Consider the following 23901-nt stretch of genomic DNA (forward strand, 5'->3'; position numbering starts at 1 on the left):
TTAACGTTTGATGAGAAACACCGCTAGGTGTTAAATAATTATTTATTATTATTATTATCACATTATTATTTTATTATTATTCTAGTTTTCATCAAAAATATTTATGAAATTCAAATGACAAATTTAAGGAATATGGTGTCTTGAAAATTTATTTTTGAAATGAACCTTACCTCTCCATTATGTAGCTTTTGCTTCTGCGCCAGCAGAAGTTCAACAGATTGAAATGAAAAATGAGAACGCTCGGTTTTCTATGAATATTAGTTTCTATCCATCTACTTCCCCTACCCCCCACCGTGGGAATGATAGGTACAAACACCCGTGGCAGGTCGGTCTGCTTCTGTCGCCAGTTTCGGTAGAAGATTGTTAGAGTTATCTGTTGACAGCTTGGTTTGTAGATTTACTTGAATTTTCTCTTGGATATGGATAGTAACGATAGAATAAGGACCTGTAAGGTAATAGGTTGCTATAATAGGCTTTATTCTAGTTCCACTGACCCTCATGATGTGTGAAATGTCGAGGAAAAGAGTTGTTGAATATGTGAATCTTGGTCAAATGAGTTTATGGTGAAATTGGTGTAACATCGTAAATGAAGAGAGGCTGATCATTTGAAAAGGCAGCAAAAAAAATGAGGTTAAGTCTGTAAGGCTAGTGTTAAGGGAGTGCATGCTTTGTCTCCTTCCCCATCTAGTACAGTAATTTGTTAGGACCTCTTCTCTTTGTTCTTTTACTCTTGCTAGAGATTCCCAGTCAATTCATGACGTAAGATTAGATAGAATTGAGTCAGACATTAAGAGTTTAAAGGGCTCGATAAATTGGTTAGCTGAAGTTTGCGGAATATTTTATTGGTGTTGCCCTCCGTGTGCTCTTGGTTGGTTTTGGGTAATTCCCTTGTGTTAGCGGAATAGTCAATGCCCCTGCTCCTGAATAGCCATGTCCTTGGCACATCCTGTCTTGCTCCCTCACCGTCTGGAGCAAAAGGGAACCAGGATGTCGGGGAGCGGTGCGGATCTGTGCCCATTGTCCCCTTCCTCTGTTCAGTCTGACATCAGTGCAGGTGCCAGGCTTTGTTCTACGAAAGGTCGCTCGGGTAGAGTAAAGAGAAGCAGTCTGTCGTCTTCACTGCATTTAAGCTTGATGGCATGGGGACACCTTGTTAGTAATGATTCTTCTTGTCTTTCTTTTAATGTTAGTAGAGGGAATGATAGTTAGGATCATTCTCGGTCTAGGACTTATAATGTTAGTAGAGGGAATGATAGTTAGGATCATTCTCGGTCTAGGACTTATAATGTTAGTAGAGGGAATGATAGTTAGGATCATTCTCGGTCTAGGACTTATAATGTTAGTAGAGGGAATGATAGTTAGGATCATTCTCGGTCTAGGACTTGCGTTAAAGACCCTTTAGTATCTAGAGATGTGCCTAGAGGCTCTTCCTCTTCTCATGTCTCTTGGGATTCATCAGCTATGCAAGAGGTGTGTGCCACACAGTCGGCTATGCACATTTCTCCTGTGCCTAGTGCAGTTTTGTGCCTTTCTCCACAGCACCACATGTCCTTGCGTCTCTCTACTGTGCAGTCTGCCTCTGTGAAGGTTTCTCCTTCTGTTGGTCAGATCACAAGCTCCACTTGTTCTTCTTCACATCTATCACCTGTGCATGCTTCCCCTATGTTGCTTTCACCCTTGCATGCTTCACCTATGTGGCTATCACCTGTACTGTGCAACCCTCAGCTATACGACATTTGCCTGCTCATGCTTCACCTATGTGGCCAGCGCCTTCTGCTTTACAGCATTCACCTGTGTGCCTAGTGCCTACTAACCACTCGTGTTCTGTTAATCTTTGCTCTTGGTCTCCCATGCGTCATGTTCCCATGGCATCTTACTTGGACTATCAGAGAGACTTTGGGTGTGCTTCAGGTTCTCAGACTTGGACTGGCTATGATGTTTCTCAGTTTTTGTGTTTGGATTCTTCTTCTCCGCTTAGAGATCTCCAGCTAAGCGAGCTCGCGTTTCAGTGCCTCCTCCAATTGCAAGGAGTTCCAGCCACAATCAAGGGATTGCAGTTTCAGCTGTAGTTTTCTCTGTGGCTCAGGAACTGGCTCAGTGTTGCGAGTTGCTTCCTGATGAAAACTTAGATTTGTTCATTGAACCAAGAAATGTTCAACAGCCAAGGCATATGCCTTTCGAGTTGAAGAAAGCTATTTCATCAGCGGCAGCCAAGGAGAAGTTGTTAGAGGGTTACCTTTGAATCAACCAACTGCTACTTTTCCGCCTTCACTCACAGAGGTCTCAGCACCAGTTGCGAAGGATATTGTCAGCTCAGACTCAATGGTCAAGCCCCTTTCTTTTTCTTCCTCTTTGTCAGAGGTTCAGGTTCCTTGGTCTTCTATGGGTGATGTAATGGGCTCTGGTGCAGAACCTAATGAAGAGACAGACATGACTTCTTTTAAGAAATTGTTGGCTTTATGTAAGAAGTTCTTGAATTATTTTGTGGAAGTTTATAAGCCTGACATGTTATCATGTAGGGAGGAAAACATGGGCCAGTAATTTTTCCCCTCTTTTACACCTCAGTTCACAAAAGCTGTTTTAGGTAGATTCAAAGCTGTTGGACAGATTTTGGATCAGAAATCCTCATCCATGAATGTTCCGCTATTTCTTCTGCTGTATATGGTTAAAAGGAGAGCTAATTCTTACTCTACTGGCCTTCTCCCTAGTCTTGGCGTAGAGGTCAACAAAGGGAAGGTAACGTGTACTCAAGCAGAATTGAATTTGCTTATTAAAGCTATGTTTAACCTTGGAGATCATGTCATTCATGGATATGTTTGTGGGAATGATTGATGGTTGTGTCCATGAACTTTCTTCCTTGGTCCCTGAGGACTCTGTTTTAGGCAAGGAAGTTTGGGATTTTATTGGCTGTTTAGATGGAGCAGTAAGGATGCAGTGGATGAGAGTGCTCACACTTATACCAATTTGTTTCTTAAGAAATGCGAACAGTTGTGTACTTGTCTTGTCTAAGTCTGATAGATTCAGAGAAGGCTGCTGTCCTTTTTCAACCTCAACTGGATAAAATCTTGGGTTCTGAAGTTTTATCATCCATCTCACAGGATGTAGAGAAGATGGAAACATGATCTTTGATAGTTAGCCTCAGGCACCCAAGCTTCCTCCTCCTCCTTGCCCTAGGCCCTCTACTTTAGCAGGAGTTTCACATTTCGGAGTCATCGAAATGAAGTTTCCATCTCTTAGTTACCAGTAGGAGGAAGGCTGTCCCATTTTTGGGAAGTATGGAAGGATCTGGGAGAGTTACTCGATTCCATTTGTAAGACCTCCTCTGATGTCAGATTCTCCAGTGACACGCTCTTTGTATCTCCATGATCAGGAGAAGCGCAAAATCCTTCAGCTGGAGATCTTGAAACTTCTGGAGAAAGAGGCAACAGAAAAAGTTGTATAATCAGGCCATGGCTTCTACAGTCACCTTTTTTTAGTCCCCAAAATCACAGTGGGGTGGAGACGTGTTCTGGATGTTTCCAGATTAAATCCCTTTGAGAGACTGATGAAGTTCTCCATGGAGTCTGTGAGCTCAGTTTTAGTGTCCATTTGGAGAATGGACTGGATGGTGTTGATAGATATGCAAGATGTATATTTTCACATTCCTATCAAGATGGGGTGCAGGAAGTACCTGAGATTTGTTTTTGGGAACAAAGCTTGTCAGTTCAGGGCAATATGCTCTGGCCTAACCCCAGCTCCACAAGTTTTCACAAGGGTTTTGGCTCCTTTAGGAAGGTGGGCCCATTTGTTGGGCATAAAGATGATCCTATACTTGGACGACTGGCTGATTCTGGCTCCCACATTGGAGGGCATTCTGAGGGCAAGAGAAATGACTTTGAATCTAGCTCAGTTATTGGGGATAGTCATAAATTTCTAAAAGTCAATCCTGTCTCCTTCATGGAGATTTCAGTACTTATCTCAGGATGGAGATCATCACTGTGAATTTCAAGATTTTCCCTTTAGTGAAATGTGGAGATTCTTTGTTGTCAACTCAAAGAATTGCGAAGCTTCAGGCCTGTTCTTGCGAGAAAGTGGGCATCCTTGTTGGGGCACATATCTTCGTTGGAGAAACTTGTATCGGGCAAGGCTAAGAATGAGGCCTTTTCAGTTTTTTCTGAGGCAACACTGGGATTGGGATGTGCTCCCTAATTCTCATATGGTTGTAATTTCCAGGGATCTGGAGAAACTTTCCAGTGGTAGAAAGACAAATCTCGTCTTAGGCAAGAAGTGTATACAGACGCATCAGACAAAGGCTGGGGAGTGATTGCAGGCGAAAAGCAGCTGTCGGATCTGTGGACTCAGAGGAGCAGTAGCTGCATATGAATCTTTTGGCACTAATGGCAATATGGAAAGGATTGCAGGAGCTGGAGGACCTGGTATGCAATCGAACGGTGGCAGTCTTTTTGGACAACACCACATTGCTGGCATACCTGAAGCACCAAGTGGGGGACAAAGTCCAAGTTTCTCTCTCAGTTGACAAGGCAGATCCTTTTATGGTCAGAGAGCAAGAACATCACCTTACTTCCTCAATTTATTCCTGGAAGAATGAATATTCTAGCAGATGTTCTCAGTTGCAAGGATCAAATAATAGTGACAGAGTGGGCCTTGCTTCCGGAGGTGTGCAACAGGTGGAAGCTGTGGGAGTTTCCCTTCATAGACCCGTTTGGAACCAGGTAGAATCATCGTTTGCCGGTGTTTTTTTCACCCATTCAAGATCCTCTGGCATGGGCGGTAGATGCCATGTTATTAGACTGGTCAGGTCTAAACTGTTATGCTTTTCCCACCTTTGCTATGATCTAGAAAGTCATCAGCAAGCTAGGCAATTCTGTCTTGGCCGAGGAAGTTCTGGTTTCCAGATTTGCTTCAGTGGTTAATAGATTTGCCCAGAATCTCCTGAAGCAACCAAGGGAGGAAAGGTACCATCACAACCCCTACTGTAGGAAGGCCATTATCAGTGCCAGGAGGGATACCATAAATTGAATCTACCAACGTCAGTGGTCTGTGTATAGGTTCTGGTGCCGTGGTAAGGGGTTTTCCAGCACCCATACCTCTTAAACAACATCATTAAGTTTCTTGTTATTTCCCAGGTATGTGAAAAAGTTCTCAGTAGCAGCCATTAAAGACTACTGTATTGTCCATGTTGGCTTCTGTTCTTAGACATATAGTCCTGTATCTGTCTGAGGTCAAAGATATCAAAGATGTCATTCAGCAGGAGTGCCCAGGTGTCTTGTGTCCTCTTTATCTTGGAACCTAGATGTCGTTCTAAGGTTTCTCTTGTTACCACCTTTTGAACCGTTGGAACAGGCGTCATTGAAAGAACTTTCTGTGAAATCTCTTTTTGGTGGCCTTGGCTACAGCTAAGTGGGTGAGTGAAATACAAGCATTGTCTTTTAGGGTAGGTTTCGCTAAGGACAAGGCAGTTCTTTCCTTTCTGCTTTTGTTTTGGGCGAAGAATGATTTTAGGGCTAATCCCATGCCTAGAACAGTGTCCTTACCTAGTTTGGAATCTTTGGTACCCAGTGAGATAGATTCCCTTTTGTGTCCTGTGAGGGATTAAAGGATTTATCTGTACTGACATTTTTAATTGTTTAACCATGTAAGCAACTCAGTTCATATCTCTCTCTCTCTCTCTCTCTCTCTCTCTCTCTCTCTCTCTCTCTCTCTCTCTCTCTCTCTCTCTCTCTCTCTCTCTCTCTCTGTTATCAGCTGGAAGGGTTAGAAATACATACCGGTACATATTTTTAAGGGTAAAATGTTTAAGATGACTTTGAAATAATATTAATAATATCATTTAAAATATTAATACAGTAATAGGATAACAATTTAAGGTTTTTGTGATGTAGGATGATACTTTAAGTATGCATATGGTATTTGAACTTTCAAGATAGGCAGTTATAAGTGTTTCTGGGGGGGTATGTTAACTATTCGCGGATTTTAACTATTCCCCGGGGGAGGGGGTCTGGTACACACCCCCTGCAAATATGGGGGGTCGACTGTATGTCTGTCCAAAAATTATGCATATACTCATGAACTTCATAGGAAATGTACAATAGAACACAAGATGTAAAAGTCCCCATTACTCAGTTTATACAGATGGATCCTAATCTTTATCAGGTGTAGGATTTGTTGCAATATCCTTAAATGAGATTTCTTTACCCAGTAATTCATCAGTTTTCACAGCATTGTCTGTAGTATGGTAAGCAGTAAGGTAATGAAAACTCCCACCTCAGAAATTTGTCATTTTCAGTAACTTGAGTGCTTTCAAAGCCCTTCAAAATTATCCTAAAAACTCCTGTGCTCAACAAATTAAGTGTTCATTTCACAGTATACTGCATATGGTGATCATCACCATGTCCAGTGCTGTGGAATATAAAACTCCTTTATAAAATTCCATCATTCATGTCTGTCTTGTGCATGATTTCCACAAATCTCCACTCCTCTCCAGCTTTCTATCTCATGGTTGTCATCCAAGTAGGTCTGGGTCTTGCAACACTTCTGGAGCTCAGGACTTTATGAAGTTGCTATAAATGCTGAAATATTTTGGTTTCAGGCACAAGTTGGGATTAAAGGGAAAGGAAGGAGCCAATCAAATATACCTGTCCCTGTCGATGGTTTAATCCATTATCATTAGTAAATGGCAGGTGTTCTGGAATAATGCATCTGATAACAGATTAGTACAATTAAATAAACTGTTGGACTCTGGTGTCCTTCAGTCCAAAAGGGATGCCACTTAAAGTAATAGTACTCCATCTTTGAAATGGATAACCCACATGACCCAGTTCCAAATTCTGGAATGCAGAGAATAAAGAACACTTACAGCCAGACATAAATTAAGTGATTTTGGAAATTTTAAACCAATGTTGTATGTCAAGTATCAGAAACCACTCCTTGAAAGAGATTTTACCAGAGTATCAACATTTTCAGTTTATCTAATTGTGTTTTTTGGAGTTGTAGTGTATTGCATTAGATGTAGCTTATTCATTCAGTACAAATATTAGTCCAGTATTAAACGTTGGTTAGACTCCTAGCCTGAAAGATAAAATGTCAAATCATATAACACTGCCCGTTTACAGTAAATACCAAATCCTCTCTTATCATAGCATAACTTTAACTTAATTCAAGAACTATTAGATAAGGAATGAGAGAACCCTATCCAGGAAGTTAATCTTTCCTAATTACAGTTTTTTTTAAACACTTAAATACATTCTTGGACAGATCTAACCAAAGATGTTGACACAGCTTGGAACAAAGAATAAGGATACTACAGGTTGACCATCACTAATCCGGCAATCAGTAGTCCGGAACAATCAGTAATCCGGCACAAATTTCGGCTAGAGTTATTTCTAATGTTTCCGCACTAATTTTCAAATTTCCCGGTCGCTGCGCTAACTTCGCTCGCCCTCGCTTCGATTTGGTGGCGCTGTGTGCTGCATCGACAAACTGGAGGTGTTTGTAAACACAAGCATGCTTTTGCTGTTCCATTTTTTACATTTATTATTGTCTTTTGGCCTACGCTAAGGTATATCGTATAGGCTAAATATACGGTAGCCTAGCCTACATTATACTGAACTCTATTCACATATTAACCCTTAAACGCTGACTGGACGTATCATACGTCGACTAAAATTGTCTGTTGGGTGCCGAGTAGACGTACCGTACGTCGACTACAAAAAATTTCAACCTTCGGTCAACTTTGACTCCACCGAAATGGTCAAAAAACGCAATTGTAAGCTAAAACTCTTACATTCTAGTAATATTCAATCATTTACCTTCATTTTGCAACAAATTGGAAGTCTTTAGCACAATATTTCGATTTATGGTAAATTTTTGAAAAAAACTTTTTCCTTACGTCCACGCGGTAACTCGGCCGAAAATTTTCAGAAATTCTTTCGTCATTTTGTCGTAATTTTTGCACTATTTTATATTAGCCATTACATAAAGTTTTATATATGAAAATGTGTGCAATTTCATGTAAAATACAGCAAAATACAACCCATGGTTGTAGCTTTTATCAGTTTGGAAATATTTTCATATAAATCACGATAACTGCCAAAATTTCAACCTTCGGTCAACTTTGACTCAACCGAAATGGTAAAAAACGCAATTGTAAGCTAAAAATCTTACATTCTAGTAATATTCAATCATTTACCTTCATTTTGCAACAAATTGGAAGTCTTCAAGCACAATATTTCGATTTATGGTGAATTTTTGAAAAAAACATTTTCCTTATGTCTGCGCCAGAAATTCTTTCGTCACGTTGTCGTAATGTTTGCACTGTTTTATATTAGTCGTTACATAAAGTTTTATATATGGAAATGTGCGCAATTTCATGTAGAATACAACAGAAAATAACTCATGGTTGTAGCTTTTATCAGTTTGGAAATATTTTCATATAAATCACGATAACTGCCAAAATTTCAACCTTCGGTCAACTTTAACTCGACCGAAATGGTAAAAAAACGCAATTATAAGCTAAAACTTCTTACAGTCTAGTAATATTCAATCATGTACCTTCATTTTACAACAAACTGGAAGTCTCTAGCGCAATATTTCGATTTATGGTGAATTTCTGAAAAAAAAAAAACTTTTTCCTTACGTCTGCGCGCGGTAACTTGGCCGAACACCTCTGAAATTCTTTCGTCACGTTGTCGTAATGTTTGCATCGTTTTACATTAGTCATTACGTAAACTTTTATATATGAAAATGTGCGCAATTTCATGTAGAATACAACAGAAAGTAGCTCATGGTTGTAGCTTTTATTAGTTTTGAAATATTTTCACATAAATCACGATAACTGCCAAATTTCAACCTTCGGTCAACTTTAACTCAACCGAAATGGTCGAAAAATCTTACATTCTAGTAATATTCAATCATTTACCTTCATTTTGCAATAAATTGGAAGTCTCTAGCACAATATTTCGATTTATGGTGAATTTTTGAAAAAAACATTTTCCTTACGTCCGTGCGGTAACTCTGCCAAACATCTCAGAAATTCTTTCGTCACGTTGTCGTAATGTTTGCACCGTTTTATATTAGTCATTACATAAAGTTTTATATATGAAAATGTGTGCAATTTCATGTAAGCTAAAACACTTACAGTCTAGTAATATTCAATCAATTAGCTTCATTTTTCAACAAACAGGAAGACTCTAGCACAATATTTCGATTTATGGTGAATTTTTGAAAAAACATTTTTTACGTCCATAACGTTATTTAATTCATGCATCATTTTGTGAAAATATTTTCTCTGTGTTGCTTTGATCGTTTTACAATTTGTTATATACCAAAATCATCGCAATTTAGTGTAAATTACAAAGAAAAAAAAATAACCTGTTAGCTTTAACCGTTTTGCTCACAGAGCGATTTGTATAAAATTATATATGAAAATTTGTTTTTGCGCTGTCATATTTTTAAACATCTAACTTACCTGGTAGTTATATATATATATATATAGCTTAAGTCCCTGACGTCACGGCAGAATTTCAAAAACTCGCGGCAATCGCCGATCGGTAGTCAGGTGAACCACCTGTGCGCCCTCTACCCAGGTACCTGGAACCATTCCAACTATTCCTCAGATCTTCCCTGCCGCTGTGTCGGTAACATCGATGGAATTTCGCTCGTAGCCTGTGTTTTTCGCAACTTATTTTGGTGAAGTACACTTTGGCTTGGCTTTAGATATTGCTTTGTTCGCTTTTGGATTTTCTTATAACATATCTGACTTCATCGAGTGTGAAAATGTGTGTGTGGGGATGCAAGCGGCTTGCTAAAGTCTCCTTGGATCCCCACTTAGTATGTCTGAAGAACGGGAATGAAAGACCGGCTCAGAAGAGCCAAGAGTACTGTTTCTCACTCTTCTTGATATAACCAGGGAATAGTTAATTCTTTTCCCCTTGCTAACTATCCTATTGATCCTTCTCCCGTAGTGGTAGTCTCTGAACCCCCTACTGAAACAGGTAAGGACCCAATACTTAATGATTTGTTGGCTGCCATTCAGCCCCTGACCCAACAGGTAAAATCCCTCTCAGAAGACAGGGATAATATGTGATCGATAATAAGAGATCTAAAAAATACAAGTGTTAATATGTTGTTAGTGCAAGTGCAGTGGAGGGTGCGACCGCTCGGTCCTGTTGTGCTCCTAGTCCTAGACCTCTTCCAAGCTCACCAACCCCTGTGAGAAGGAAAGTCGACAGACGAAGGGAGGCAAGAGGCTTTAGCTACCGAAAGCAGTCGTCCCCCTCGAGCGCACCTGTTGACGTTTCCCAGGACGCTCACCTCGCCATAGGAAAGGCGAGGTTAAAGTGTTTTTTCGTCCATTGGTTGCTGCACGTCAACCGAGGAAGCTTTTGACCGATGTCGCACAGGCGGCCAGTTCTCTAGTAACCTCTAGGTTTGACAGGACAGCGAAAGTTAGAAGTATGGACGCCAGGGCGCCGAGTGTCGAGAAGCTGGGCGCCAGGACGCCGTCGGCGTCGGAAGCTGGGCGCCAGGACGCCAGCGCCGAGAAGCTGGACGCCAGGCGCCAGGCGACGAGAAGCTGGACGCCAGGACGCCGAAAGTGTCGAAGCTGGACGCCAGGACATCAGACGAGAAGCTGGACGCCAGGACGTCAGGCGAGAAGCTGGACGCCAGGGACGCCAGGCGAGAAGCTGGACGCCAGGACGCCAGGCGTCGAGAAGCTGGACGCCAGGACGCCGAGTGTCCAGAAGCTGGACGCCAGGACGCCGGCGTCGTCAAGCTGGACGCCAGGGCGTTGAGCGCCGAAGCTGGACGCCAGGACGCCAGGCGAGAAGCTGGACGCCAGGACGCCAAGTGTCGAAGTTAGACGCCAGGACGTCAGGCGTCATGAAGCTGGACGCCAAGACATTAAGCTTCAAGAAAATGGTCGCCAACACGCCAGGCGTCAAGAGACTGGACGCCAGGACGCCAGGCGTCAAGATGATATTTTGAAAGACGTCGCTACTTCCGTCTTCGGAAAATCGGAAGAAGAGAATGATAATATCTCGCATTCTCCTGTGAATCCTATTGTAGAGATTTCTGACGAAGACAATATAAAAGGCCATCAGCTTTTATCAGACTTGAAAAGGCTTATGAAGCTATTTTCGGAAATTTTTTCCAGAGAAATTTATCCTGACTGCTTCTCAGAATTTACTCTTGTGAAGGCGTCTAAGAGGGCAACATTTACGAAGAATGGATACTTTCGAAGGAGAAACAATGAAAGACAGCCTTTGTTTTTTCCTCCAACCAAACTAGCTCAAGGTCTAGTGTTTAGTATCAAACTGGAGGATCGTTCGGCCTCGAAATACCTGCCCCTTCCCAGGAACCTTCTCGAATCTTGTTGACTCTTCTCGTCGAGTGGCCATGGGGAAAACGAAGTTGTTGGTCGATATCAGAATTGAACCACCCCCTCAAAAGAATTTGGAGATTTAGGAAGGAAGATGGAATTCTTCAACACGACTGACACCGAAGAACTCATATATCTGATGTCGTGTATGGATAAAGGACTCGGAGATAGTTCCAATGAATCAACTGCACCTTTCTCAGCAGGAATCCTGAAGAAGAGGGCCCATCTTTGCTCTTTCCTGGCTAATGGGGTCACGTCCAATCAAAATCAGAACTGATTTATACCCCTCTTTTCCTCAGACATCTTCTCTCAAGATTTGGTAAAGAGGCCTTTTCATCTTTGGCCCAGAAAACCACGTAAGATTTAATATCTAAAACAGCAAGAAAAGTCCTACCTACGACTTTCATCGCTAAAAAGAGTAAGGCTGAGGTTCCTGTGTTTCAGGTATCTCAGCTCTTTCGTGGTCGGCCCTCCGATAGAGGTTCCTCTAGGGCGGGTAGATGAATGGCAAAGAGAAGAGGCTCTACACAGGGAAGAAGGAGGACCTGCCTTTCTTCTCCTGCAGACTGCGGTAGGAGCCAGACTGTCCAGCCTGAGTAGGCCCCCTCTGGTAACCAGACAATTCGACCTTTCTGCCAAATGCAACGACAGAACCAAGGCAAAGGTTTTACAGCAACAAGTGTCTATGATGTTGCAAAAGGAGACCAGACAGAGAGTTCAGGATCCGAATTCCCCAGGATTCTACATTCGGTTATTCCTGATCCCCAAATGCTTGGGGGGTTAGAGACCGGTGCTAGACGGGATTGCACTCAACTTTTTTGTGCAATAAACAAAGGTCGCTATGGAAACGACAAAATTGGTTCTAGCAGCGGTCAGACAGCATGACTGGATGGCCTCATTGGACCTCCAGAATGCGTATTTTCACATCCCCATGCACCTGAACTCCAAGAATTTTCTGAAGTTCGTCCACGAGAAAGGTTTTCTAGTTTCGGTCTCTCTGTTTTCGGCCTAAACAGACAGGGCTGACGTCTGGCTCTGGAGCCGAGACCTCTCAAGAGCAAGTTACCCAATATTGAGGGACGTCATGATAAGACTTCATAGACTACAGATTGTAGCCACTGGAGCAGCCCGGAGCTCTTCCCTTCCAGCCCCAAGGGTAGCTCTCCTACTAAGAACAAACGTAGACAGTTCTGTTCAGTCAGGATACCAGGCTGCAAGAGCGTGGCGGACACTGTGCTGCCTTCCGTACATCCTCCTCTTCCTCCTTCGGATTGGTACTCGTCTGCTGAACCCCCTCCACGGTCCATTATTGATGATGAGGAGGAAATAATTGCCGTAGTTGAGGCTTCCCCAGCCTGTCCCCAACAGCAGGAAGCCCCGCATATAGCTTTAATTCAAAATATGTAGCAGACTTTGTCTTCCCTGGTGCAAGAGTAACAACCAGGCAAAGAGAAGAAGGATATTAGACGTCCAACTAAAGCTTCTAGACGTCCAGAAGTTTAAAACGCTGAACGTAGTGAATGAAACTCTAGACGCTGGACGCAGTGGCGTCAAGCATCTAGGAGTGAAACACCATGACGACAAGCGTCAATGAACCCAAGACGTCAAGCGTCAAGGCATTGGACGCCAGGACGCCAGGCTTCAAGATATTGGAAGCCAAGACGTGGAGTTAGCCTGGAGGATCTTCTCACAGGACGCAAGATGCACTGGCATCAAGCGTCTAACAAAGAATTAGGTCTACTGATAAACAGATAGAAATCTCAGCTGATCCCATCCCAAGAGGTTCTATACCTTAGGATGAAGATTCAGAGTCAGGATTTTCGGGCTTTTCCGTTTATTGCAAAGACAGGACAAGCTTTAAGAAAATTTCAGAACTTTATAAAGAGACAGTCATGCTTGGCAAAGGAATGGATGAGTCTGCTGGGAACCCTTTCTCGCTGGAACGGTTTGTCTCCTTTGAGAGGTTAATTCTATGCCCGTTACAGTTTCATCTAAATCAGAACTGGGACAAGGAAATAGAACTGGAGACCAAGTGCATCCCCATTTCGGAACCAATAAGACCTTATTTATAGTGGTGGAACGACCCCGTCAAGCTCCAGGAGGTCCCTTCTCTATATTAGAGGAACCCAGACCTAGTGTTGTTATCCGACGCGCGTCGGACTCAGTATGGGGAGCAACACGAGGGAAATAACAAGTCTCGGGCTCCTGTACCAGAGAGCAGGAGAAGTTAAACATCAATTAGAAGGAACTAACTGCAATCCTTCTAGCTCTCAGGGAGTTCGAACACAGTGGGGAACAAAGAGGTGCAGGTCAACACCGACAACACGGCAGCGTTGGCCTACATCAGCAAACAAGGGGGCTCTCACTCCAGGTCTCTATACGAGACAACAAGAGAACCTCTTCTTTGGGCAAAGGAAGAATGTAAAACTAGTAACCCACTTTATCCAAGGGGAGAAAAAATGTGAGGGCGGACATTCTGAGCAGGAAATAAAGTCCTCTCAACAGAATGAACGCTACATCAGGACTTTGGGGACGTCCTTGCATAGATCTCTTCGCCACAGCGAAAACGAAGAGGCTGGACACTTACTTCTCTCCAGTACCAGATCCCGGGGCTATATACATAGACACGTTCCTGGTGGACTGGTCCAACTTGGACGTGTATGCATTTCCCTCTTTCAAGATAATACACAGGGTACTGAAAAAATTTGTGTCACAGAGGAGATGACTTGTGGCCCTTTACTGAACGACAAGAGATTGGTTCACAGAGGACTGGAATGAATGGTGGACATTAGCCTACCTCAGAGAGTAGATCTACTCAAACAAACTTGGAAAGATATTACCAAAACAAGAGTAATTGGTTCACCAGAAGTACTCAAGAAGGTTTGATGGTGGACATCCTTTTTGATTGAGTAGCCTACCTCAGAGAGTAGATCTACTCAAACAACCCCACTTGGAAAGATATTACCAAAACCTACAAGAGATGTTTGTTATGTTTTTAGTAACTGTTGTAGTGGCTTTGTTTTGTGTGGATTTAGTCGTAACATCCATTTGAAAACGTTGATTACATATATAAGAGCTAGCAAAGTGAAGTTTTTTGAAGAGAGAGTCAGCTGCTGCTATAGGAGCCATGCAAATCAAGAAGGTTATCCACCATTAAGGTATACCAATCCAAGTGGGAGGTATTTAGAGGATGGTGCAAGGACAACCATGTGTCCTCTTCCAATATTTCTGTAACCCAAATTTGTATATAAAGAACTCACCAGCATGGAACCTAGACGTGGTCCTGAGGTTCCTCATGGGGAGTAGGTTCGATCCCTTGCAGAGGACATCTTTAAAGGACATCACCATGAAAACTCTTTTCTTGGTCAGTTTGGCCGCAGCGAAAAGAGTTAGTGAGATACATGCTCTCAGCAAGAATATAGATTTTATGCAAGGCAAGGCAATCTGCTCACTGCAACTAGGCTTCCTTGCAAAAAATGAATACTCGTCACAACCCTGGCCCAGAACGTTCGAGATTCCGAACCTAACGGACATAACAGGGGAGGAGAGAAAGAAAGTCCTATTCCCGGTAAGGGCTCTAAGGCTCTACCTGGATAGGACAAAGGACTTAAGAAGGAATTCAGAAGGGCTTTGGTGCTCAGTCAAAAAGCTCTCTGTATAGATGTCGAAGAATGCTCTGTTTTATTTTATCAGACAGTTGATAAAAGAAGCACATATGGAATGTAGAGAGATGGACTACAAGATTCTGAAAGTAAAGACGCACGAGGTCAGGGCAGTAGCAACCTCTGTAGCTCTTAAACAGAACAGGTCCCTGCAGAGTATCTTGGACACGACCTTCTGGAGAAGCAAGTTAGTATTTGCCTCTCACTATCTAAAACAAGTCCAGACATTATGCGAAGATTGCTATACGCTGTGCCCGTTTATAGCATCTAATTCAGTAATGGGAGAGGGGAATACCCCTACAATCCCATAAACCAATACCCTTTTTCTTACCTTGGAATTGAGAATTTTTATGGTTGTTTGTGAAGACTGGACGCAGTCTTCCGCAATCATTGGGATGAAAGTTCCTTGGTAGAGCCCGGAACAAGGGTATTGAGAGGAGGTCTAGTCACATAGAGGTTATACACCGGTTGACAGCCCCTAGAGATTTTCAGCCCCCTGGGTGGATCGCTGGATCTCTTAAGGAATGCAGACATAATGAGAGGGAGTTCATTGAAGTCAGCTTCCTTAATCCAATCCCATAAAACAATACCCTTTGTTCTTGCCTTGGAATGGTTGAAATTTGATGGTTGTTTGTGAAGATTGAACGCAGTCTTCCACAATCATTGATTTTAGTCAGATGATCATTTTGTTCCTTGGTGACGCCCGGAACAAGGGTATTATAGGTTGTCTGTCACATAGAGGTTGGTACACCGGTTGGCAGCTCCTAGAGGTCTTCAGCCCCCTGAGTGGATCGCTGGACCTCTTAAGGAATGCAGACATAATGAGGCGGAGTTCATTGAACTCAGCTTCCTTAATCCAATTCCATAAAACAATACCCTTTGTTCTTACCTTGGAATGGTTGAAATTTTATGGTTGTTTGTGAAGATTGAACGCAATCTTCCACAATCATCAATTTTAGTCAAATGTTCATTTTTGTTCCTTGGTGGCGCCCGGAACAAGGGTATTATAGGTTGTCTGTCACATAGAGGTTGGTACACCGGTTGGCAGCTCCTAGAGGTCTTCAGCCCCCTGAGTGGATCGCTGGACCTCTTAAGGAAAGCAGACAAAATGAGGGAGTTCATTGAAGTCAGCTTCCTTAATCCAGGTAAGGACCTTAAGTTGGTTTATTAATAACCCTTAAGCAAATTCCAACGATGTTGGCTGTCTCTGACCCTCCACCAAAGGTGTCAATCAGCTATATATAACTACCAGGTAAGTTAGATGTTTAAAAATGATATTTTCATAATAAAATAAATTTTTGAACATACTTACCTGGTAGTTATATATAATTAAATTCCCACCCTCCTCCCCTCTAGAGACTAGGGGCATGGAAGATCTGAGGAATAGTTGGAATGGTTCCAGGTACCTGGGTAGAGGGCGCACAGGTGGTTCACCTGACTACCGATCGGCGATTGCCGCGAGTTTTTGAAATTCTGCCGTGACGTCAGGGACTTAAGCTATATATATATATATAACTACCAGGTAAGTATGTTCAAAAATTTATTTTATTATGAAAATATCATATTTCAGTATTTATATATGATAATGATTTTTTTTTCATTTCTGATGGTTGCATACTAAACTTCAGGCAATGACAAAAAAAGGAGCCAAAAATGATTTCTTAATCTTAAAAAATAAGCGTGCTGTGATTTTTTGAAAAAAACTTTTTTTCCGCTTCGGCGCTAACTCCCGAACGCCGCCGGCATACGGGAGACGTTTTTGTAAATAGAGGCCCGGCGTTAGAGGGTTAACAGCATTATACAAACATCAACATAACGAATGTGCATCTTTTTCATGGATCTTTTAAAAAGTTATGCTTTACTACTGCATTGTATCCAATTGCATATATTCTCATATTGCTTTTGTATTATAAATTGCGATCAGTGTTTTGTTTTGGAATCGATAACGCGGTGTTTATTTCGCTGCATTTAACTCAGTTCAGTGCACTTTTCTTGCTTCTAGTAAGCGTAAATGAATATAGATACTTTATTTATTTGGGACAAGGATATTTTTCGTCATACGAAGTGTTTTTAAGTCGAAATATAACTTAAATACGTCTCGTTGTGAAATTAATTTAGCTATTTTTTCGTTAATATATGATGTTCGCGGGAATCGCAGCTGGCCGTTTTGGGGGCATGTTTGTTTTGTGTAAAAAAAATCAAGATGCCGTTCGCTATTTTCTCTTGATTTCATCATAATACGAGCTTTACGTATTTATCTTTTATCGGCGTGAAAACAACAGTAATATGTATTCTTTCATGCCCAGTAGTTTTAAAATACATTCTCTCCAATTTTATTTACGGTCGAGTTTCATCCATGTTGCTGATGCACGATAATTTATAGTCATTAGCAGCTTGAACATTGTTTTCTCAGCTTCAGCTACAACTTGCAGTTTAAAGTTACTGAAGCAGTATATTTCCTTGCCGATCTTTTCTCCAAAGCGAATAAGGGTATAGTGTAAAAAATATATCGGTCCTATTGTAGAGTACTTAACGTCATTTGTAACATAACGACAGTAATTGTTTGACCGTACAATGGTTGAAATACAAGCAAAACAGTTGTTATCCGATATGATTAGTAGCAAAACAACAGTTTCCCGTTCGGTTGTTTATGGCTGTACGCATTTACGCAAGAGTATAACGTTACTGACAATACTTTTATCATTCTCTTTTACTTTTTTAACTAGCAGATGGAATAAAGAGATGGAGGAAAAGAAGTTGGTCTATTGTAAGTTGGTCTCTCTCGCTGCCTGCACCTGCGCGAAATCTAAAAATATTTCCTAAATATTTTCGTATCGGTATTAATTGCTAACTCCATCGTAAACTCGAAATATCGTAATTCGAGCACTACCTGTATTTGATAATTGTCTTTTTTTTATTAACCAACTTTTATTGATTTATGGGATATTTTAATTCTAAGATGAGGTGCTTAGCTGCTGGGTTTCGTGTATTCTAGCCTAATAAATGGCTAATCTGGCAAAATGGCTAATCCGGCACCCTCCAGGTCCCAATGACGCCGGATTAGTGATGGTCAACCTGTACATAGTATTGGGTATCTCAGGTTGTGTTCTGCGCAGTGAGCCGCAATATGGCATACTCCAACAAGGTTAAGCTGGGAGGTGACATATTTACAGTATCTTAGCATGCTGTATCGGATCTGTATGTTAATTACCAAAACTTGTGTGCATTTTACTGCCCAATAATTGGCAAAACCCAAAATCAAGGAGTCCACTAATCGAAGGCCCCAGTGTAATACCCAAAAAATAAAATTAAAGGTTATTTTTATACAAAATACAAAAAAAATTGAAATCCTATAAGAAAAAGTTAATGTCATTAACTAGTTAATCCTTTTTAACTAGTTATTTATACTCAGAGAAGCTAAGTTATTAATATAAAATGTAATGCAATGCCAAAAGTATAAAAAAACTGGAATTAGTGCTACTGACAGCAGAATAATTACTTTACAGTATAGTGGCTACTTCAGACAAGAAGCTAGTAACCAAGAACTGCCCCAGAGAATGAAAAATTACCTGCTAATGTGAACTGACAGAATAATCATGTGATTTTGGAATAAGGATGAAATAAATTCAAAGAAAAATGAGAAATAGATAGCTTTCAGCAATCTTGTAGTGGAAAAAAGTCTTGGGAAACCTGTTCAGCTGGTAATAGCATAAAGGCATACGAAAGGTTACTGAGTTATTGACAGATACCTTTCATTCCAGATGGTGCATTCACAGTGGATATCACTCTTCTGCTTGTGTGACAGAAGACTTCATCATATTCCAGAGTTCATAGACCACAAATGTTGGCTGTATATGATTAATGGGTTTGAGGTTAAACAAAAGCATTTTAAATGTAATTTAACTATCATTTGTGGTACACTGCAATGTGAATATGCTGTTTCAAAAACTTTTAAACACAGAAGAGTATTATGCAAAGCCTTAGAAACAAAGGATAGCTGCAGGTATTGCAAAGAACAACACAATAGAAGTGATGCTCAAAGCATGATAAGTCAGTTAAGCTGGCAACTTGGCCTATAGGCTTAAACTGGTCTGTTTCAACATCTGTCACTCGTCAGATATCTGTTTCTCACAAAATCCCTTGTTTTTTTTTTTTTTTTTAAATTTGAGTCTGGAGCTTTCTGGTAAGTAATGAAATTGAATAAGTTGAGGTGTTTCATAATCAAAATTGCCTCATCTACCAGCCCTCTGCTGTATGTGTTCTTTATTTGGGATGAATCTTACCTATTGTTAAAGATAGCTTATATATTCACACTGATAAAAGCTATCCTTTTTTAACAGAAGGGAAGTTTCCAGATAATAAATTTTATTATGAAAATTTATATTTTGTGTAAAAATTTCTTGCTGATTTTGAATTTTGGTTGGCAGGTGCCCCTCCTTTTATGATAAGCAATTAACAGAATTTGTACTGTTTATTGCTCGTAAATACATTATAACTTATTTCTGGTTCTCATATCATTGTCTGCCCACTTTTTAGTGTTCTCATTTGAATGTCAGTTCAACATTATAATTTATTATATCTTGTTTAAGAAGTTTTTGTTAGGGTGTGATAAAGATATACTGTATTGTCTATTTTGGAAAAACATTATTAATTACATAGAACTAAAAGGTTTATGTTTCTTTCTATTTTTCAGGAGACTGGTTATCAACACGTTCAATTTATCAGCTCAGTAGTAATGTACAGTCGGAACTTTATTACAATTTAGGTGTTACATTACTTCATATGAATAAACCTGATAAAGCATTTGACTTCCTTCTAGAAGTTTTACAAGTACATTCCACAAATCCTCGCTTATGGCTACGACTTGCAGAATGTTGTATAGCTGTACACAAATTGGTAAGTTTTGATAGGCTTTACTATTTCTGTATTGTTCAAATAGGCTTACATGGATTATTATGATTTGATAATCCCTTTATAACCTCAAGTGTAATGCTTGGCAGTCACACTTGGTGTTAATTTTGTCTGTTGAGTCACTAGTAGAAAATTTTTATATTTTTGGAATTGAGATTTCAGAAAGTTTTGCTGCACATATTTCCACCCAAACTCCAAGCCCCATGCCATTGGTGAAAGGATATGCAGAGAGCAACTACCTCAGTGTGGCTCATAACCTATCCCCGTACTGTATATTGGTTTTCAATTAAATTATCGTATTTCGTGGCGTTGAATTGATATTTTATTTTCATTAAAATAAGCCTCAGAAATTTATGAGGCGTCCAAGAGGCTGAAGGTTTAGTTTTTCATGGGCCTATCCTAACCCCAGAGGAAGGATATCTTTTGCTAAATAGTGTAATCAGAATTCCAGTATATGACCTCTTGAATGTAGTGTATAAATTATAGTGGAAATGACTAGATAAACAAAAGTATCATAAAAGCCAGCGCTGAATAATCCTGATGGGTTCCAACGCTTGAGTTTAGAACCTGTTTCTAAGATTTAAATCTTAGACCTTAATGTTCCTCCTTCTCCTGCCCTTGTATTATCCCCCATCCTTAGTCCTCCAAGTATTTTTCCATCAGCTCCTGTTCTTGGCTCCCATGCTTCCGATCCTGATGCCATAGCCAGCCTTGAGAGTAAATTTGACCTTGTAGACAATACTGTATCAAAATTTGGCAATTTGCTCAAGGTCCTGATGGACAAAGACTACAGTTTTAAATAAGTGTCAGTACCAGTAGAGGAGGTGGCTGTTCTTCCCAATGATTATCCTAGATGAAGGTCACTGTCACACTCCCCTGAGCCTAGGAGTAGACATACCAGAGGTCCAAGGGAGGTCAGCAGGGTTTGCGTACGGGCAGTCGCCCCCTCATCTGATTTTGTGGTGCGTAGTTCTGACAGCCGTTGGAAAGGTGTCTCTGTGAGTGCCCACCAGTTGTCGTCAGATTCTGATCTCTCCAGTCTGGGGAAGAGACGTGTGTGGCATTTTCAGGGCGAGCCTCGTCCTTTAAAGAGAGAGCATGGTAGAGAGCCCTCTCCTATTCTCCCAAGCTCTCTAGAGACCCTGCTCTTACTCCACAACCAGGTTGCAGTAAGTAGTTTAGCCCGACTCGTTATTCTCCCAATCACTCCCATGCTGAGCGTGAGTTGTTGGTTCCTAAGCGCTCTTCCAGAAAACGATCATCTTCTGGGCAGCCACATGAGCGGTCAGTGTATTCACCAGAGCACCATCCAGTCTCCAAACGCCAGTCTTGGACTCCCAAGCACCTGTCTCATAAGCGCTAGGCATCATCAGGGCGCCCAGCGCCAACCAAGCGCCCATATTTTTCTGCTTCGCCTGCCATAGTGTCAGAGAATTCATCTTTTGCATACATTAAGAAACAATTGGATGATATGCTTGGCTTGCTGCACAAGGTGCCAGCCTCACTTAAGCCTTCTTGAGAGGCTTCTTTGTCTTCAGTGTCTTCTGAAGAGGAAGAGGTTGTCCAGGAGCCTACTCCTACTGCATATGCTTCTTTGATGAAGTATTTTTTAGCGTCTTTCCCCTCGCATTTTCAACCAGCTGCTTCGGTTTCTCCCGCCTCTACCTTTCTGATGAGGAATCAGACAGACTCTAGCTCTCATCTACCGAAGATGGTTCTCTCTTATTCAGCTAGGAAGGCTCTCAAGGAAGTAGAGGATTGGTTTTCTGTTAAGAGGGAGCAAGGGAAGGCCGCTTTTGCTTTTCCTCCAGCAAGGTTGACAGCTAGGAAATATCTCTACTGTTCTGCAGGAGAAGCTCCATCCTTGGGAGGTGCTGCCTCTTCCCAAGGTGACTTCTCAGGTTTAATCGACTTGACGAGACATTCAGCTTTTTCTTCAGCAAAGGTATTCTTCGCCTCGTCAGAATTCGACCGCTTAGTGAAACACCTATTTAAGATCCTCGAGGTGTTCAGTTTTCTGGACTGGACGATAGGAGCACTAGCTAGAAAGATTGAAGGACATGATGTGCTAGCAATAGACTTGTCTTTTGATTGGCTAGATGTCTTATTCTGTGCGGATAAGGCAGTAAAGGATGACTCCTCAGAACCGGCAGCTCTTTTTGCTATAGAAGTCCTCAAGAAGAGGGAGCTGTGGTGCTCCTTCACCACAAAAGGAGTTACGTCTATCAAGAAGTCTGCTCTTCTCTACTCCCCTTTGGACAGACATTTCTTGTTCCCGCATTCGGCAGTTAAGGAGATTGCCACTGACTTACAGAAGAAATCCACTCAAGATCTTCTAACCCAGTCAGCGAAGTGCCCCAGGGAGCCTTCTGCTTCAGTTCCATCCAAGTCGGTATCTCCTCAATAGCAGCAGCCCTTTGGAGGAGGCAGACAGGGCTTCTCTAGACTCCGTTCCAAGGTGCGGTTTTCAGCAAGGTCCGTCAAGAGGACTTTAAGCAAACCCTCTTCCAGAAAGTGACTTTCCCATCCTTCGTTTGCCTGTAGGGGCCAGACTCTCTCTTTTGGAAGAGGTGTAGTGCCAAAGGCGCAGAACCTTGGATGGACAAGGTTTTTATAAGAGGGTTACTTGATTCCCTTCAAAGAGTACCCTCCTCTCTTAACCCTTAAACGCCGAGCCTCTATTTACAAAAACGTCTCCCATATGCCGGCGGCGTTCGGGAGTTAGTGCCAAAGCGGAAAAAAGTTTTTTTTTTTTTAAATCACAGCACGCTTAGTTTTTAAGATTAAGAGTTCATTTTTGGCTCCTTTTTTTTGTCATTGCCTGAAGTTTAGTATGCAACCATCAGAAATGAAAAAAATATCATTATCGTATATAAATATTGAAATATATGACAGCGCAAAAACAAATTTTCATATATAATTTTATACAAATCGCGCTGTGAGCAAAATGGTTAAAGCTAACGGGTTATTTTTTTTTCTTTGTATTGTACACTAAATTGCGATGATTTTGGTATATAACAAATTGTAAAACGATCAAAGCAACACAGAGAAAATATTATCAAAAATGATGCATGAATTGTAATGCGTGGACGTAAAAAAGGTTTTTTTTCAAAATTCACCATAAATTGAAATATTGTGCTAGAGACTTCCCGTTGGTTGAAAAATGAAGCTAATTGATTGAATATTACTAGACTGTAAGTGTTTTAGCTTACAATTGCAGTTTTCGACCATTTCAGTCGAGTTAAAGTTGACCGAAAGTAGAATTTTTCTATTTATCGTGATTTATATGAAAATATTTCAAAACTGATAAAAGCTACAACCATGAGTTATTTTCTGTTGTATTGTACACGAAATTGCACACATTTTCATATGTAAAACTTTATGTAACGACTAATATAAAACGGTGCAAACATTACGACAACGTGACGAAAGAATTTCTGAGATGTTCGGCCGAGTTACCGCGCAGACGTAAGGAAAATGTTTTTTAAAAAAATTCACCATAAATCGAAATATTGTGCTAGAAACTTCCAATTTATTGCAAAATGAAGGTAAATGATTGAATATTACTAGAATGTAAGAGTTTTAGCTTATAATTGCGTTTTTTTACCATTTCGGTCGAGTTAAAGTTGACAGAAGGTTGAAATTTTGGCAGTTATTGTGATTTATGTGAAAATATTTCAAAACTGATAAAAGCTACAACCATGAGCTATTTTCTGTTGTATTCTACATGAAATTGCACATATTTTCATATATAAAAGTTTATGTAACGACTAATGTAAAACGATGTAAACATTACGACAACGTGACGAAAAGAATTTCTGAGATGTTCGCCAAGTTACCGCGCAGACGTAAGGAAAAAGTGTTTTTTCAGAAATTCACCATAAATCGAAATATTGTGCTAGAGACTTCCAGTTTGTTGCAAAATGAAGGTTCATGATTGAATATTAC

At 41.0% G+C, this 23901-nt stretch overlaps 1 protein-coding gene across 4 annotated transcripts in view; it reads left to right on the forward strand.

Moving 5' to 3' along the window:
• Window positions 1-23901, forward strand: part of Not10 (CCR4-NOT transcription complex subunit 10) — a 390843-nt gene that overhangs the window by 264327 nt on the left and 102615 nt on the right. For all 4 annotated transcript variants that reach the window (XM_067100338.1, XM_067100337.1, XM_067100339.1 and 1 more), the window contains one exon: window positions 19736-19938. In XM_067100338.1, the coding sequence (XP_066956439.1) occupies window positions 19736-19938 (203 nt within the window). The remainder of the gene's footprint in view (window positions 1-19735; window positions 19939-23901) is intronic.

The sequence above is a fragment of the Macrobrachium rosenbergii genome, chromosome 56 (genome assembly GCF_040412425.1).
Source record: "Macrobrachium rosenbergii isolate ZJJX-2024 chromosome 56, ASM4041242v1, whole genome shotgun sequence".
NCBI classification, from domain to species: domain Eukaryota; kingdom Metazoa; phylum Arthropoda; class Malacostraca; order Decapoda; family Palaemonidae; genus Macrobrachium; species Macrobrachium rosenbergii.